Raw genomic sequence first — 14,390 nt, 5'->3', positions numbered from 1 at the left:
TATTAGTTTTAAAATAATAATGGAAAAGGATAGACCAGATCTAAAAGTTGAAGTTCTAATTTGGAGGGAAGGCTAATATTGACGGCATTAGGCAAAAACTTTCAAAAGCTGATTGGGGGTAGATGTTCGCAGGTAAAGGGATGGCTGGAAAATGGGAAGCCTTTAGAAGTGAGATGATGAGGGTCCAGAGACAGTATATTCCTCTTAGGGTAATAAGAACGGCTGGTAGGTGTAGGGATTACTGAATGTCTAAGGAAATTGAGGGTTCAGTTAAACAAAGAAGGAAGTATATGTCAGGTATACAGAGGAGAGATCGAGTGACTCCTTAGAGTATAAAGGCATTAGGAGTATACTTAAGAGGGAAATCAGGAGGGCAAAAAGGGGACATGAGATAGCTTTGGCAAATACGATAAAGGAGAATCTGAAGAGTTTTTACAAATACATGGAAGACAAAAGTGTAACTAAGGAGAGAATAGGATCCCTCAGAGACTAGCAAGATGGCCTTTGTGTGGAGCCGCAGGGGGAGATAGTAAATGAGTATTTTACATTGGTGTTTACAGTGGAGAAGGACATGAAAGATATAGATGGTGACATGTTGAAAAATGTCCATATTACAGTGGAAGAGGTGCTGGATATCTTGAAACGCATAAAGGTGGATAAATCCCCACAACCTGATCAGGTGTACCCTAGATTTCTGTGGGAAGCTAGGGAAGTGTTTGCTGGGCCTTTTCTGAGATATTTGTCTCATCGATAGTCACAGTTGAAGTGCCGGAAGACTAGAGGTTGGCTAACATGGTGCCACTATTTAAGAAAGATGACAAGGAAGAGTGAGGGAACTATTGACCAGTGAGCCTGAAATTGGTGATGGGCAAGTTTTTGGAGGCAATCCTGAGGGACAGGATTTACATGTATTTGGAAAAGCAAAGACTGATTAGGGATAGTCAGCATGGCTTTGTGCATGGGAAATCATGCCTCACGAACTTGATTGAGTTTTTTTTTGAATAAGTAACAAGGAGAATTGTTACTTATGGACTTCAGTAAGGCGTTCAGCAGGTACCCCATGGGAGACTGCTTAGCACGGTTAGATCTCATGGAATACAGGGAGACCTAGCCATGTGGATACAGAACTGGCTCAAAGGTGGTGGTGGAGGGTTGTTTTTCAGACTGGAGGCCTGTGACCAGTAGAGTGCCACAAGGATCGGTGTTGGTCCATTATGTTTTGTCATTCATATAAATTATTTGGATATGAACATAGGAGTTATAATTAGTAACTTTGCAGATGACGCCAAAATTGGCAGTGTAGTAGACAGCGAAGATTACCTCAGATTACAACGGGATCTTGATCAGATGGGCCAATGAACTGAGGAGTAGCAGATGGAGTTTAGTTTAGATAAATGCAAGGTGCTGCATTTTGGGAAAGCAAATCTTAGCAGGACTTATACACTTAACGGTTAGGTCCTAGCAACTGTTACTGAACAAAGAGACTTTGGAGTGCAGGTTCATAGCTTCTTGAACGTAGAGTCACAGGTAGATAGGATAATGAAGAAGGCATTTAGTATGCTTTTGTTTTTATCAGAGCCTTGATTATAGAAGTTGGGAGGTCATGTTGCGGCTGTACAGGACATTGGTTAGGCCATTTCTGGAATATTACATGCAGTTCTGCTCTCCTTCCTATCGGAAAGATGTTGTGAAACTTGAAAGGGTTCAGGAAAGATTTACAAGAATGTTGCCAGGGTTTGGAGAATTTGAGCTATAGGGAGAGGTTGAATAAGCTGGAGTTCTTTTCCGTGGAGCATTGGAGGTTGAAGGGTGACCTTATAGAGGTGTATAAAATGATGAGGGGCATGGATAGGGTAAATAGACAAAGTCTTTTCCCTGGGGTGGGGGAATCCAGAGCATAGGTTTAGGGTGAGAGGGGAAAATAAAGAAGGGACCTAAGGGACAACTTTTTCACGCAGAGGGTGGTGCGTTTACAGAATGAGCTGCCAGAGGATGTGATGGAGGCTGGTACAATTGCAGCATTTAAAAGGCATTTGGATGGGTATATGAATAGGAAGAGTTTGAAGGGATATTGGCCAAGTGCTGTCAAATGGGGCTAGGTTATGTTGAGAGATCTGGTCGACATGGACGAGTTGGACCGAAGGGTCTTTTTCCATGCTGTACATCTCTATGACTGAATCATCCAGTATCATCCTTGACATCAGAGATGACAATGGCACACCCAGCCCTATCAACACTGGCAAGTCCTCCTTACTAATATCTGTAGAGTAATTATCTAACAAATATGCTTATAACAGACAATGTCCCATATGCCACCATTACTGTCCTGGACATGTCCTGACTCACTGACAGAATCGACCCACCAGATGTCTGCATAGTGAGTTACCATCAGGTAGACATTGTCCTTGGAATCCTAAACAGGATTGACTGTGAACATGGTAAAATTTGTGGCATCAGGTCAAATATGGGCAATAAAGACTCCTGCAGATTACCACCTACACCATCTCCTCAAACAAATGAGCCTCCATGATGAGCTTCATTTCGAAGAAGCACTGGCTCAGAATATACACTGGATTATCTGCCATCAAAAGTAATTCAGTATTAGTACAACTGGCCGGCCTGGCTGAGTCTGAAGCAGCCTAACTGCTATACTGGATCTGCAAAAGGTGGTAGTGGAACAACAAGAAATAACTAGCTTAACACTGATATCACCAATCTACCTGTCACAGATAATCTGTCTTTTACAGTATTGATAGTATTGACCACTGTTTGGTTTTTGTGGTGACAAAATCCAGTCATCACATTGAAGATACATTGTGTGACATTACCACTCTGCTAAATGGGATAAATTTCAAACCTAGTAATTCAAAACTGGATATCACTAAGGATAATCAGCGGGAGAAGAATTGCATTCAACCAAAATGTGTAACCTTGTGACCCAACATGTTCTGTTTTCCACTGTGAAAACTGAACCAGTGAAGATTATAGAAAGGCATGCCAGGCATTGTCAACCTATGACACAGGACAACTTGCATGCCGGTCAGTGTAAGTAAATAGTGATAGACACACGTAAGTGATTCTGCATCAAGGGATCATGTCTAAGCTCTGAGTCTTGCCATATCCAGTATGAATGACGGTGAGTAATTAAACAGCTAACCAAAGGAGCAGGCTTCGCAAATACCCTCATCCTCAGTAAGGAGAAATCTAGTACGTCAATGTGAAAGACAAGGCCAAAGTATTTGCATCCATTTTCAGCCACAAGTGGTAAATGGATGATCTATTCATGAGATCCCCTCAGTATCACAGATGCCTAACTTAAGGCAATTAGATTAATTCCATGTGAAATCAAGAAACAATTAATTAAGCTCATGTCTCCCCAGAGCCTGCTCACTATCTAGAGGACACAAGTTAAAAGTTACGTGTATGCTTTGTTTACTTGAATGGGTGCAGCTCCAATAAAATTCAAGCTGCTCGGCACTATCCAGGACAAAGCAGCCTACTTGATTAGTACCCAGCACCAATGTATACTCTCTCCATCACTGAAGCCCAGTCTCAGCTGTCTGTACCTTCTCTAAGATGCACCCAGGCTCCTTCCACAGCACCTTACAAACATAGAACATTACCGTACAGTACAGGCCCTTCAGCCCTTGATGATGTGCCAGTCTGTGGAACCAATCTGAAGCCTATCTATCCCAACACTGTTCCATTTTCATTCATATGTTTATCCAGTGACCATTTAAATGCCCTTACAGTTGGCAAGTCTACTACTGTTGCAGGCAGTGCGTTCCACGCTCTTCCTCCTCTCTGAGTAGAGGAACTGCCTCTGACATCTATTACCCCTCAACTTAAAGCTATGTCCCCTGCTAGCCATCACCATCCAAGGAAAAAGGCTCTCACTGTCCACCCCATCTAACCCTTGTGAAAGGGGAACCTTATCAAATGCTTTACTGAAATCCATACACACCACATCAACTGCTTTACCCGCATCCACCTATTTGGTCACCATCTCAAAGAACTCAATAAGGTTTGTGTAGCATGACCTACCCTTCACAAAATCATGTTGACTATCCTAATCAACTTATTCCTCCCTAGATGATTATTAATCCTAACTTTTTTTAATCTGTTCCAACACTTTACCCATAACCGAAATAAGGCTCACTGGTCTATAATTACCAGTGCTGTCTCTACTCCCCATCGTGAACAAAGGGACAACATTTGCTAGCCTCCAGTCTTCTGGCACTATTCCTGTAGACAATGACAACATAAAGATCAAAGCCAAAGGCTCTGCAAAGCCAAATCCTCTGATAAATCCCATCCGGCCCAGGGGACTTATCTACTTTCACACTTCCTAGAATTGCTAATACCGCCACCTAGTCAAGTAGACTGCATCTCAGTATTCTCCTGGACAACATTGTCTTTTTCTAGTGTGAACACTGACAAAAAAATATTCATTTAGCGTTTCCCCATCTCCTCGGACTCCATGCTCAACTTCCCACTACTATCCTAATCTTTTTCTAGTTATTCTTTTATTTTTGATATACTTAGAGAAAGCTTTAGGGTTTTCCTTGATCTTACCTTCTCATGTCCCCTCCTGACTCTTTTCGCTCGACCACTTCCTCCCTATATGACAGGTATATGCTTATCAAGGACACGGTGTAGCTGTTCCTTGAATAAGCTCCACATTTCAATTATGCCCATCCCCTGCAGTTTCCTTCCCCATCCTATGCATCCTAAATCTTGCCTAATCGCATCATAATTGCCTTTCCCCCAGCAATAACTCTTGCCCACATTATATACCTATCCCTTTCCATCGCTAAAGTAAACATAACCGAACTGTGGTCCCTATCACCAAAGTGCTCATCTACCTCTAAATGGCCATGTTCATTACCCAATACTAAATCCAATGTGACCTCACACCTTGTTGGCTTGTCTGTGTCAGGAAAACTTCTTGCACATATTGGACAAAAACTGACCCATCTAAAGTACTTGAACTATAGTATTTACAGTCGATATTTGGAAAATTTTAAGTCCCCCATAACAACCACCCTATTACTTTTGCTCGTATCCAGAATTATCTTTGCTATCCTTTCGTTTACATTTCTGGAACTATTCGGAGGCCTGTAGAAAACTCGCAACAGGGTGACCTCTCCTTTCCTGTTGCTCACCTTAGTCAATACCTCAGTAGACAAGTCCTCATTAAATGTCCTTTCTGCTACCGTAATACTGTCCTTCACTACCAATGCCACACCTCATCCTCTTTTACCATCTTCTCTATTCTTACTGAAACATCTCAGTCCCAGAACCTGTAACAACCATTCCTGTCCCTGCTGTATCCATGTCTCTGGAATGGCCACAACATCGAAGTCCCAGGTACCAACCCATGCTGCAAGTTCACCCACCTTATTCCGGATGCTCCTGGCGTTGAAGTAGACACACTTCAAACCACCTTCCTGCTTGCTGGTGGACTCTTGCAACCTTGAAACTGTATTTCTGACCTCATTACTGTCAACCTCCTGGACACTGGGCCTACAATTTTGGTTCCCTTCTTCTGTTGAATTAATTTAAACCCTCCCAAACAGTATTAGTAAATTTGCCCCCCAGGTTCAGATGTAGACCATCCTGTTTGTAGAGGTCCCATTTAGCCAGAATGAGACCCAATTATCGAGGTATCCGAAACCCGCCCTCCTGCACCATTCCTGTTGCCACATGTTCAACTCCTCTCTCTCCCTATTCCTTGCCTTGCTATCGTGTGACATGGGCAACAAACCAGAGATAACAACTCTGTTTGTTCTAGCACTACGCTTCCACCCTAGCTCCCTAAATTTCTGCCTTAAATTCCCATTCCTTTTCCTACCAATGCTGTTAGTACCTTTGTGGACCACAACTTCAGTCTGCTCCCCCTCCTTGTTAACGATCCCGAAAATACAAACCTCTGGCACTACTTCCTAGAAGATGTCTTACTAACTTGATTGAGATTTTTAAAGAAATAACAAGGAGGATTGATGCAGGTAGAGTGGTGGACATGATTTATATCTACTTTAGTAAGGCATTCGACAAGGTTTGTCATGGTAGACTGGTTAGCTACGTTAGATCACATGGAATACAGAACTGCCTCAAAGTTAGAGGACAGAGGATAGTGATGTAGGGTTGGTTTTTAGATTGGAAGGCTGTGACCAAAGGTGTGCCATAAGGATTGGTGCTGGCTCCACTGCTTTTTATCATTTTATATAAATGATTTGGATGTGAACATAGGAGATGCGGCTAGTAGGATTGCAGAAGACACCAAAATTGTGGACAGTGAAGAAAGTAAACTCAGAGTACAATGCGATTTTGATCAGATGAGCTAATGGGCCGATGAGTAGCAAATGGAGTTTAATTTAAGTAAATGCGAGGGGCTCCATTTTGGAAAGGCAAATAAGGGCAAGGCTTATAGGTTCCTGGGAAGTGTTGCTGAACAAAAAGACTGTGGAGTGCAGATACATAATTCCTTGAAAGTGGAGTGCAAGAAAGACAAGATGGTGAAGAAGACTTTTGGTATGCTTACCAAAGGGCATTTGTCAATGTGTTGAATATAGAGGTTGGGAGGTCATGGTGCAGCTGTACAGGACATTGGTTCAGCCACATTTGGAATGTTGTATGCAATTCTGGTCCCCCTGCTATAGGAAGAATGTTGTGAAATTTGAAAGGGTTCAGAAAAGATTTATGTGGATATTGCCAAGGTTGGACGGGTTGAGCTGTAGAGAGAGGTTGAATAGGTGGGGCTGTTTTCCCTGGAGCTTCGGAGGCTGAGCAGTGACCTTATAGAGGTTTATAAAATCATGAGTGTGGATAGGGTGAATAGGGTGAATCTTTTCTTTGGAGTAGAGCAGTACAGAACTAGAGGACATAGGTTTAAAGTGGGAAGGTAAAGATTTAAAAAGGACCTAAGGGGCAAAGTTTTCACAAAGAAGATTGTGCATGTATGGAGTGAGCTGGCAGAGGAAGTGGTGGAGGCTGGTACAGTTACAACATTTAAAAGGCACATAAATGAGTATAAGAATAGGAAGTGTTTAGAGGGATATGGGGCAAGTGCTAGAAAAATGGGACTAGATTTATTTGGGATAACTGGTTGGCATGGACAAGTTGGACCAAAGGGTTTGTTTCAGCTCTAAGGACAAGGGTAGCAGTTGCATGGGAATACCACCACCTCCAAGTCACACACCATCCCTGCTTGCGAATTTATGTTCCTTCAGTATTTCTGGGTCAAATTCCTGGTACTGCCTTCCTAACAGTATTGAGAGTCTACCTACACCCCAGTAACTGCAGTGGTTCAAGAAGACAGCTCACCACATCCTTTACAAGGGAAGTTAGAAATGGACAGTACATGCTAACCTCATCAGTAATGCCCAAGTTCCAAGAAAAACATTTTAAAAACACCCTCTCAGTCCTTCTAAGGAATAGTTTTTCAGCTGTCCTTGCAATTCATGCCTGGTTATTGTTAGAAGGTAATATCCTAAATAATTTGTAAGATCCATTAATTTGTTGTCTATCTTTCTACTATTGTAACTCATAATTGATTGTGGACTGTAGTGTTATTTGACCCCTCTCTTAGTTTCTTGCAGCCATATTATATTATTAATGCATATTGAACTGCTTTCTATATTTGTTTAGGTCTGTTAGCTAAAGACATGTTCCTGATAACAGAATCTTTTTCTCTGTTGTTTCATGTTATGTAGTCATGGTTTACCATCTGCATATTTGAGTATTTTGCTCACAGTGACATTGCCTAAGTAATAGTGTATTGAGATCAACCTCAGGTATGTTATTAGTAATATGCCTCTCATCTGAAAGATTCTTAATTGATGACTATTCTTTTGAAATTGTACCTCTCCAGTGCCTATTCATCCTCTTAATTTGTAGCACCTCTTCATATTATTGATCTATGATGCAGTTTGTTACCAAAAACATTTTGTTAAATATATATTGTGCAAAACTGAAACTTGGGATTTTGGCATCTACTTTACAAAATTTACTGAAATTTGGGCTATATTTGTTCCCTTCCTCTTCCATCCAATTGGATAGGTAAGAAGATTTTCAGAAGCTTTTTTCTGCATTGAACATCCTAGACAAGCAGCGCTGGCATATCAGGAGTTGCAGTAAGTAATTATGAACTTAAAAATAAGGCAAGAGAACAATAGCCAGGTTCTATTTTTGTTTGAAAATACCAAAGTTTTCACTTTGGGTGAAAGACTTTCCTCTATATTCTACATATTGTGCAGTTATAGTTACTACACGCTACTACTCATTTTCAGTAACAGGCATCTCGAGTGGATTAGTTCAATTTAAAAAAACAAATGTAATCTTAGTGCAAGATTTTGTGACCATATTCCAACACGATGAAATAGTTAGTTTTTGTGGAAGTCATGAGTACTACTTTAAAGATTTCAACATTCAATGCTTAATTAGAAGCTGTTTTGATCACTCAAAGTGCTTATCCAAGTTGGTTGAGAATGAATATTTGATATGGCTAAGATCTCTGTGTAGTGTATGCACTTAAAGCATCTAATTGCTTAATAACCTTCAGTATTCTTAGATCAGATTTGCTGTTCAAATCAGAGATTATGTATCTTTACTCCCCTTCCTTTATAAATAGTTGTGTGTGTACTTCGAGTCTTAAAACCGATGGTTTCACAATATTGACTTTTACTGAATTCAGGAGATCTAAATCATCATAGAGATCAGTCATGTCATTGTTCTGACTCTGGATCTGAATTAGTTGGATTAGCAAGGATCACCATAAGATATTGTATCGTTATTGCTAAAGATAAGCTGCGTCTACTCAGCAGTCTGTGATTCTCAAGTTACGTAGGGAATTCATTCACAAATAGGTATTTTTAGGTCTGATGGATTGATTGTATTTTGTTTATGATTTATGTCTTGTACACTGTCTTGCTACTTCCTTGTGTATTATACAGTTAGGAAGTTAAGCTGTATATAATTGCTCAACAGATTGATATGATGTGTTTTTCAAAGCAGATTGAAGAACATGATGGACATTCTACATAGTTTCTAGTGGTATGAGATAATGATACCATCATAGAATGGTTACTGAACAGAAAGGGACCATTCCCCCTGTTGTGTTTGTGCCAGGACTCTGCAAAAGCACTTCACTTAGTGACACTCCCCTACCTTTTCTCAATAACTCTGCAGTCTTTTTCCGCCTAAAATATTTATCTAATTCCTTTTCAAAGACTTCAATTAAATCTGTGTCTAGATTAGAGTGGTGCTGGAAAAGCACAGCAGGTAGACAGCATCTGAGGTGCAAGAAAATCGATGTTTCGGGCAAAAGCCCTTCATCAGGAATAATCTATGTCTGCTACATTCTCAGGCAATGCATTCCAAACCTGTCTGCTGACGGGAACAGTTTTTTTCCCTCAAGTACTCAATCCTGACCTCTCAATGTTTGGCTTCAAAATTTGTAACATTTCAATCATTCCTGCCAGAAAGAAGCAAGTATAGTAAACATGTTTGTAATTTTTATTAATGACTTAGATGAGGGAGTCGAAGGGTGGGTCAGTAAATTTGCAGATGATACAAAGATAGATGGAGTTGTGGACAGTGAGGGGGGCTGTTGTCGGCTGCAGAGGGACTTAGATATGATGCAGAGCTGGGCTGAGGAGTGGCAGATGGAGTTCAACCCTGCCAAGTGTGAGGTTGTCCATTTTGGAAGAACAAATAAGAATGCGGAATACAGGGTTAATGGTAGGGTTCTTGGTCAGGTGGAGGAACAGAGGGATCTTGGGGTCTATGTACATAGATCTTTGAAGGTTGCCACTCAGGTGGATAGAGTTTGTAAGAAGGCCTATGGAGTATTATCGTTCATTAGCAGAGGGATTGAATTCAAGAGTCGTGAGGTGATGTTGCAGCTGTACAGGACTTTGGTTAGGCCACATTTGGAGTACTGTGTGCAGTTCTGGTCACCTCACTTTAGGAAAGATGTGGAAGCTTTGGAGAGGGTGCAGAGAAGATTTACCAGGATGTTGCCTGGAATGGAGAGTAGGTCGTACGAGGATAGGTTGAGAGTTCTCGGCCTTTTCTCGTTGGAACGGCGAAGGATGAGGGGTGACTTGATAGAGGTTTATAAGATGATCACAGGAATAGATAGAGTAGACAGTCAGAAACTTTTTCCCCGGGTACAACAGAGTGTTACAAGGGGACATAAATTTAAGGTGAAGGGTGGAAGGTATAGGGGAGATGTCAGGGGTGGGTTCTTTACCCAGAGAGTGGTGGGGCCATGGAATGCGCTGCCCGTGGGAGTGGTAGAGTCAGATTCATTGGCGACCTTTAAGCGGCATTTGGATAGGTACATGGATGGGTGCTTAATCTAGGATAGAAGTTCGGCACAACATCGTGGGCCGAAGGGCCTGTTCTGTGCTGTATTGTTCTGTGTTCTATGTTCTATGTGGCTTCCCAGGGATTATAGGCTTTCTCATGCACAGAGGCTATTGAGTCTACCCACAGCAATCACATGTCAATTCTAACATAAAGTACAAAAATTGAAATTAAAAAAAAGCTTGTGCTCTGCCATCATTTTGTTACGATTCCATTTTCCAGCTGCTTTTGAGGTACTACCACAAACCAAAAAGAGGCTGTTGAATTATGTGAATTATTCTGTTACGATATGATTGACTTTCCAGTCCTCACTTGATGTATGCAAATTTGGCCACTTTACATTGAGTTTCTGAATCCAGGTTACTAACATGAATTGTAAACGTGGCTCCAAAATTAGTTTGTGATTGACCACAAAATGTGATGCTTATTCAGTATTCTCAAATGATTAGCAACTAGACTAACAGTTCTTAAAAAAGGACTCCTGGAACATAATATTTGTTTGGCTAATTATGTTGAATTTATAATATTTTTTCCTCTCTTCTGCCCCTACTTCCCTTATTTCTACCAATGTCAAAATTGTGTGCTCTAATCCGGCAGCACGGTGGCTCAGTGGTTAGCACTGCTGCCTCACAACACCAGGGTCCCAGGTTCAGTCCCAGCCTCAGGTAACTGTCTGTGTGGAGTTTTCACATTCTCCCAGTGTCTGCGTGAGTTTCCTCCGGGTGCTTCAGTTTCCTCCCACAGTCCAAATGTGTGCAGGTCAGGTGAATTGGCCATGCTAAATTGCCCATAGTGTTAGATGCATTAGTCGGAGGGAAATGGGATTGGGTGGGTTACTCTTCGGAGGGTTGGTGTGGACTAGTTGGGCCGAATGGCCAGTTTCCACACTGTAGGTAATCTAATCTACTCAATCCATTATTTAGGTTGTACCCAGTTGCTTATTTCATTGCACCCTTGCTTCTGAGTCAAAAACAGGGCTGAGCACAAAAAGAAATTGGATATTCTACTGCATTGTTGAAGCTGTTATCCATCAAATAACGCATTAATTTAAGATTCTGCACGCCTATTTAGGTGAACGTAAAAGACCCACTGCACTATTTTAAAAACATCTAGGAAATTAAGCATTCTCTATCATAATTGCTGCTTATGGGAGCTTGCACTGCATAAATTGGCTGCTACAATTATGGCTTCATGACTAAATCGGCTGTAAACTGCTTAGGGTTGTGAAAGATGCTACATAAATCATAGTCTTTCTTTCTTTGATTTAACCCAGCTGGAATTCTAATTTCTGCCTTCTATTTTGCTTTCCTACCATATCAGCATGCTCAAGTAATTCTCTGTCACTGCCTCAGTATCCTCAGAAATCATTTTGTTTTTCAAAATTCTTTCCTGGGATATGAACTTAGTGGCAAGGCTAGATTTTTCTTACTCATCCTTAATTGCCCTTGAGAAAGTGTTGGTGCTTTGAGCCACTGCTATCCGTTTGGTGCAGGTACATTTATTATGTTGCGAGAAAGGGAGGATTTTGACTTTGATATTGAAGGAGTGGTAATATAGTTTCATGTCAGGGTAGTGTGTTTGGAGGAAAACTTGCAAGTGATGGTGTTCCCATGCACCAGTTGCCCACGTGCTTCTCGATGGTAGAGATCACAGGGTTGGAAGTTGTTGTCAGAGGGGTTTTGATGTTTGCTGTATTACAGCTTGAGCTTAAACCAAACCACTGCCACTGAAAAGTAGTGAATGTTAAAGGAATGAGGCTAACTGGATTGCTATGCAGAGAGTCGACAATGGATCACTTGGGCTAAATGATCTTCTCTGTTGTTATAATTTTGAAGTTCTATAGTGTATGACAATATACAATGCATAATCTCACAGTACAAATTACGATTTAATCCATGTGTCTATATTGGCTTGTTAAAGGAGCTGTTAGTCATAAAAACTACTTAAGGTTTTATATTTGTTATTACATGGCATTGAAGTATATTGATTTAAGCCATCTTCAGAATTTAAATAAAGGTAGTGAAACATTTTATTTATTTTTTGTATTAATTTTATAAAAGTTTGGTAACATTGCTATTTATATGATTAAGACTTAATTTTACAACTGGAACTGATTAAACTTTGGAGATGAGTAACTATATTGTAAAGACACAGAACTACTTTGCATGTAGTACAGCACTGTTTCACAAAGTGATTTGAACATTATGTTTGCCAGATATGCAGACTTTGATAACCAAACAAAAATCGCTTTTTCAATGACTTGAAAATTTGTGGCTTTTTGCACTTAACGTGTAAATTTGTTGGGTACTTTTCAGTGCACAAAGTCACGCGCAGATGGCTGCAGCTGTAAAGAATTCTACCTATTTCAGCTCTCTTCCATCTCTTCCTGTGGAATGTGTGGAATTAGATGGAGATTTCAGCTCACTGCCCATTATCTTTGAGGATCGATATCTGGATTCTGTTCCAGAAGGTAAATAAAAATAAGTTTCAGTTCAGTTCGGTTGGCTGCATTGTTTTCCAATGCTTCAGAACATTGGTTTTCATCCCCTGTTTTCATTTTCATCTATCTAACCATGGTCAGAATATCACTTTCAGTAACTTCTCTTTCTACTATTATGTGAAGGATCGATCCAAATTTTCAGTTGAGTGGTGATTCTCAGCAGTGTTATTGAATAACATATTGCCCAGTATGTTCGCACATGCATCAACAACATCCAGTTTTTCGTCACCGTCCTCAACTTAATTCATCCACTATAACCAAGTTATCAAATTGCTTGTCTGACATCCAGCAGAACAGAAATTTCTTTAAATTAAATATTGATAAGAGCGAGACCATTGTCTGTCTACCCTGCTGCAAACGGCTTGTTAATGTTTTTGTGCCTCTCCTGCAACTGTTTGAGCATATGAATAAGAGCTGCTTTGCTGTTGAAAACATCAAATCTGATTGTGGCCTCAATTCTACCTCCCTTTCTCCCTCCAATGTCATTTGAGTCCCTTGTCGTTCAAGAATGTCTCTAACTTGACCTTAAGTATATTTAGTGATCCTGCCTCCATTGCAAATTGGGATCGAGCATTGTACAGACTAAGACTCCCAGATGGAAAAAAAAATCCTCATTTCCATTTTAAATGAAGACCTCTCGTTTTTAAACTGTGTCACCACATTCTAGTCCCTCCTACAAGGACAGACATCGTCCCAGAATTCACCTGTCAAATCCCCTTTACATTTTAAAAGTTGTTAAATTATCATAGAACATTATAGCACAGTACAGACCCTTCAGTCCTTGATGTTGTGCCAATCTGTGAATTCAATCTAAGCCCATCTAACCTACAGTATTTCATTCTTATCCATATGCCTATCCAACAATCGGTTAAATGCCCTGAAAGTTGGTGTGTTGCAGGCAGTGCATTTCATGGCCCTACTACTCTCTGAATAAAGAAACTACCTCTGACATTTGTCCTGTATCTATCATCCCTCAATTTAAAACTATGTCCCCTCATGCTAGCCATTGCCATCCAAGGAAAAAGGCTCTCACTGTCCACTCTATCTAACCCTCTGATTATCTCATTTGTCTCACTTAAGTCACCTCTCAATCTTCTTTTCTCTAACGAAAACAACCTCAAGTCCCTCAGCCTTTCCTCATAAGATCTTCACTCCATTCCAGGCAATTTCCTGGTTGAACTCCTCTGAATTCTTCCCAAAGCTTCCACATCCTTCATGAAGGAAGGATACTCCAATACTCCAAGTGCAACCGCACTTTTTACAGCTGCAGCATGACCTCATGGATGTGGAACTCAATTCCTCTACCAATAAGAGCTAACACACCATATGCCTTCTCAACAACCCTATCAAGCTGGGTGGCAACTTTCAGGAATCCATGTACTGCACACCGAGATCTCTCTGCTTATCTACGCTACCAAGAATCTTACTGTTAGCCCAATCCTGTGACTCCTTCCAAAGTGAATCACCTCACATGTTTCCAGATTAAGCTCCATTTGCCACCTCTTAGTCCAGCTCTGCA

General features: G+C 40.8%; 1 protein-coding gene and 1 long non-coding RNA gene across 7 annotated transcripts in view; one reads left to right on the top strand and one right to left on the bottom strand.

Annotated features, from left to right (window-relative positions):
• fam135a (family with sequence similarity 135 member A) overlaps window positions 1-14,390 on the top strand; it is a 306,374-nt gene that overhangs the window by 201,054 nt on the left and 90,930 nt on the right. For all 6 annotated transcript variants that reach the window (XM_072557991.1, XM_072557972.1, XM_072557981.1 and 3 more), the window contains 2 exons: window positions 8,062-8,135; window positions 12,687-12,841. In XM_072557991.1, coding sequence (XP_072414092.1) covers window positions 8,062-8,135; window positions 12,687-12,841 — 229 coding nt within the window. The remainder of the gene's footprint in view (window positions 1-8,061; window positions 8,136-12,686; window positions 12,842-14,390) is intronic.
• The window catches only part of LOC140463697 (uncharacterized), a 37,842-nt gene that overhangs the window by 15,813 nt on the left and 7,639 nt on the right, over window positions 1-14,390 (bottom strand). The window lies entirely within an intron of this gene.

Source organism: Chiloscyllium punctatum, chromosome 3, assembly GCF_047496795.1.
Source record: "Chiloscyllium punctatum isolate Juve2018m chromosome 3, sChiPun1.3, whole genome shotgun sequence".
Taxonomy (NCBI): Eukaryota; Metazoa; Chordata; class Chondrichthyes; order Orectolobiformes; family Hemiscylliidae; genus Chiloscyllium; species Chiloscyllium punctatum.
The sequence above is the reverse complement of the archived record's forward strand: the minus strand, read 5'-3'. Positions and strand labels throughout refer to the sequence as shown.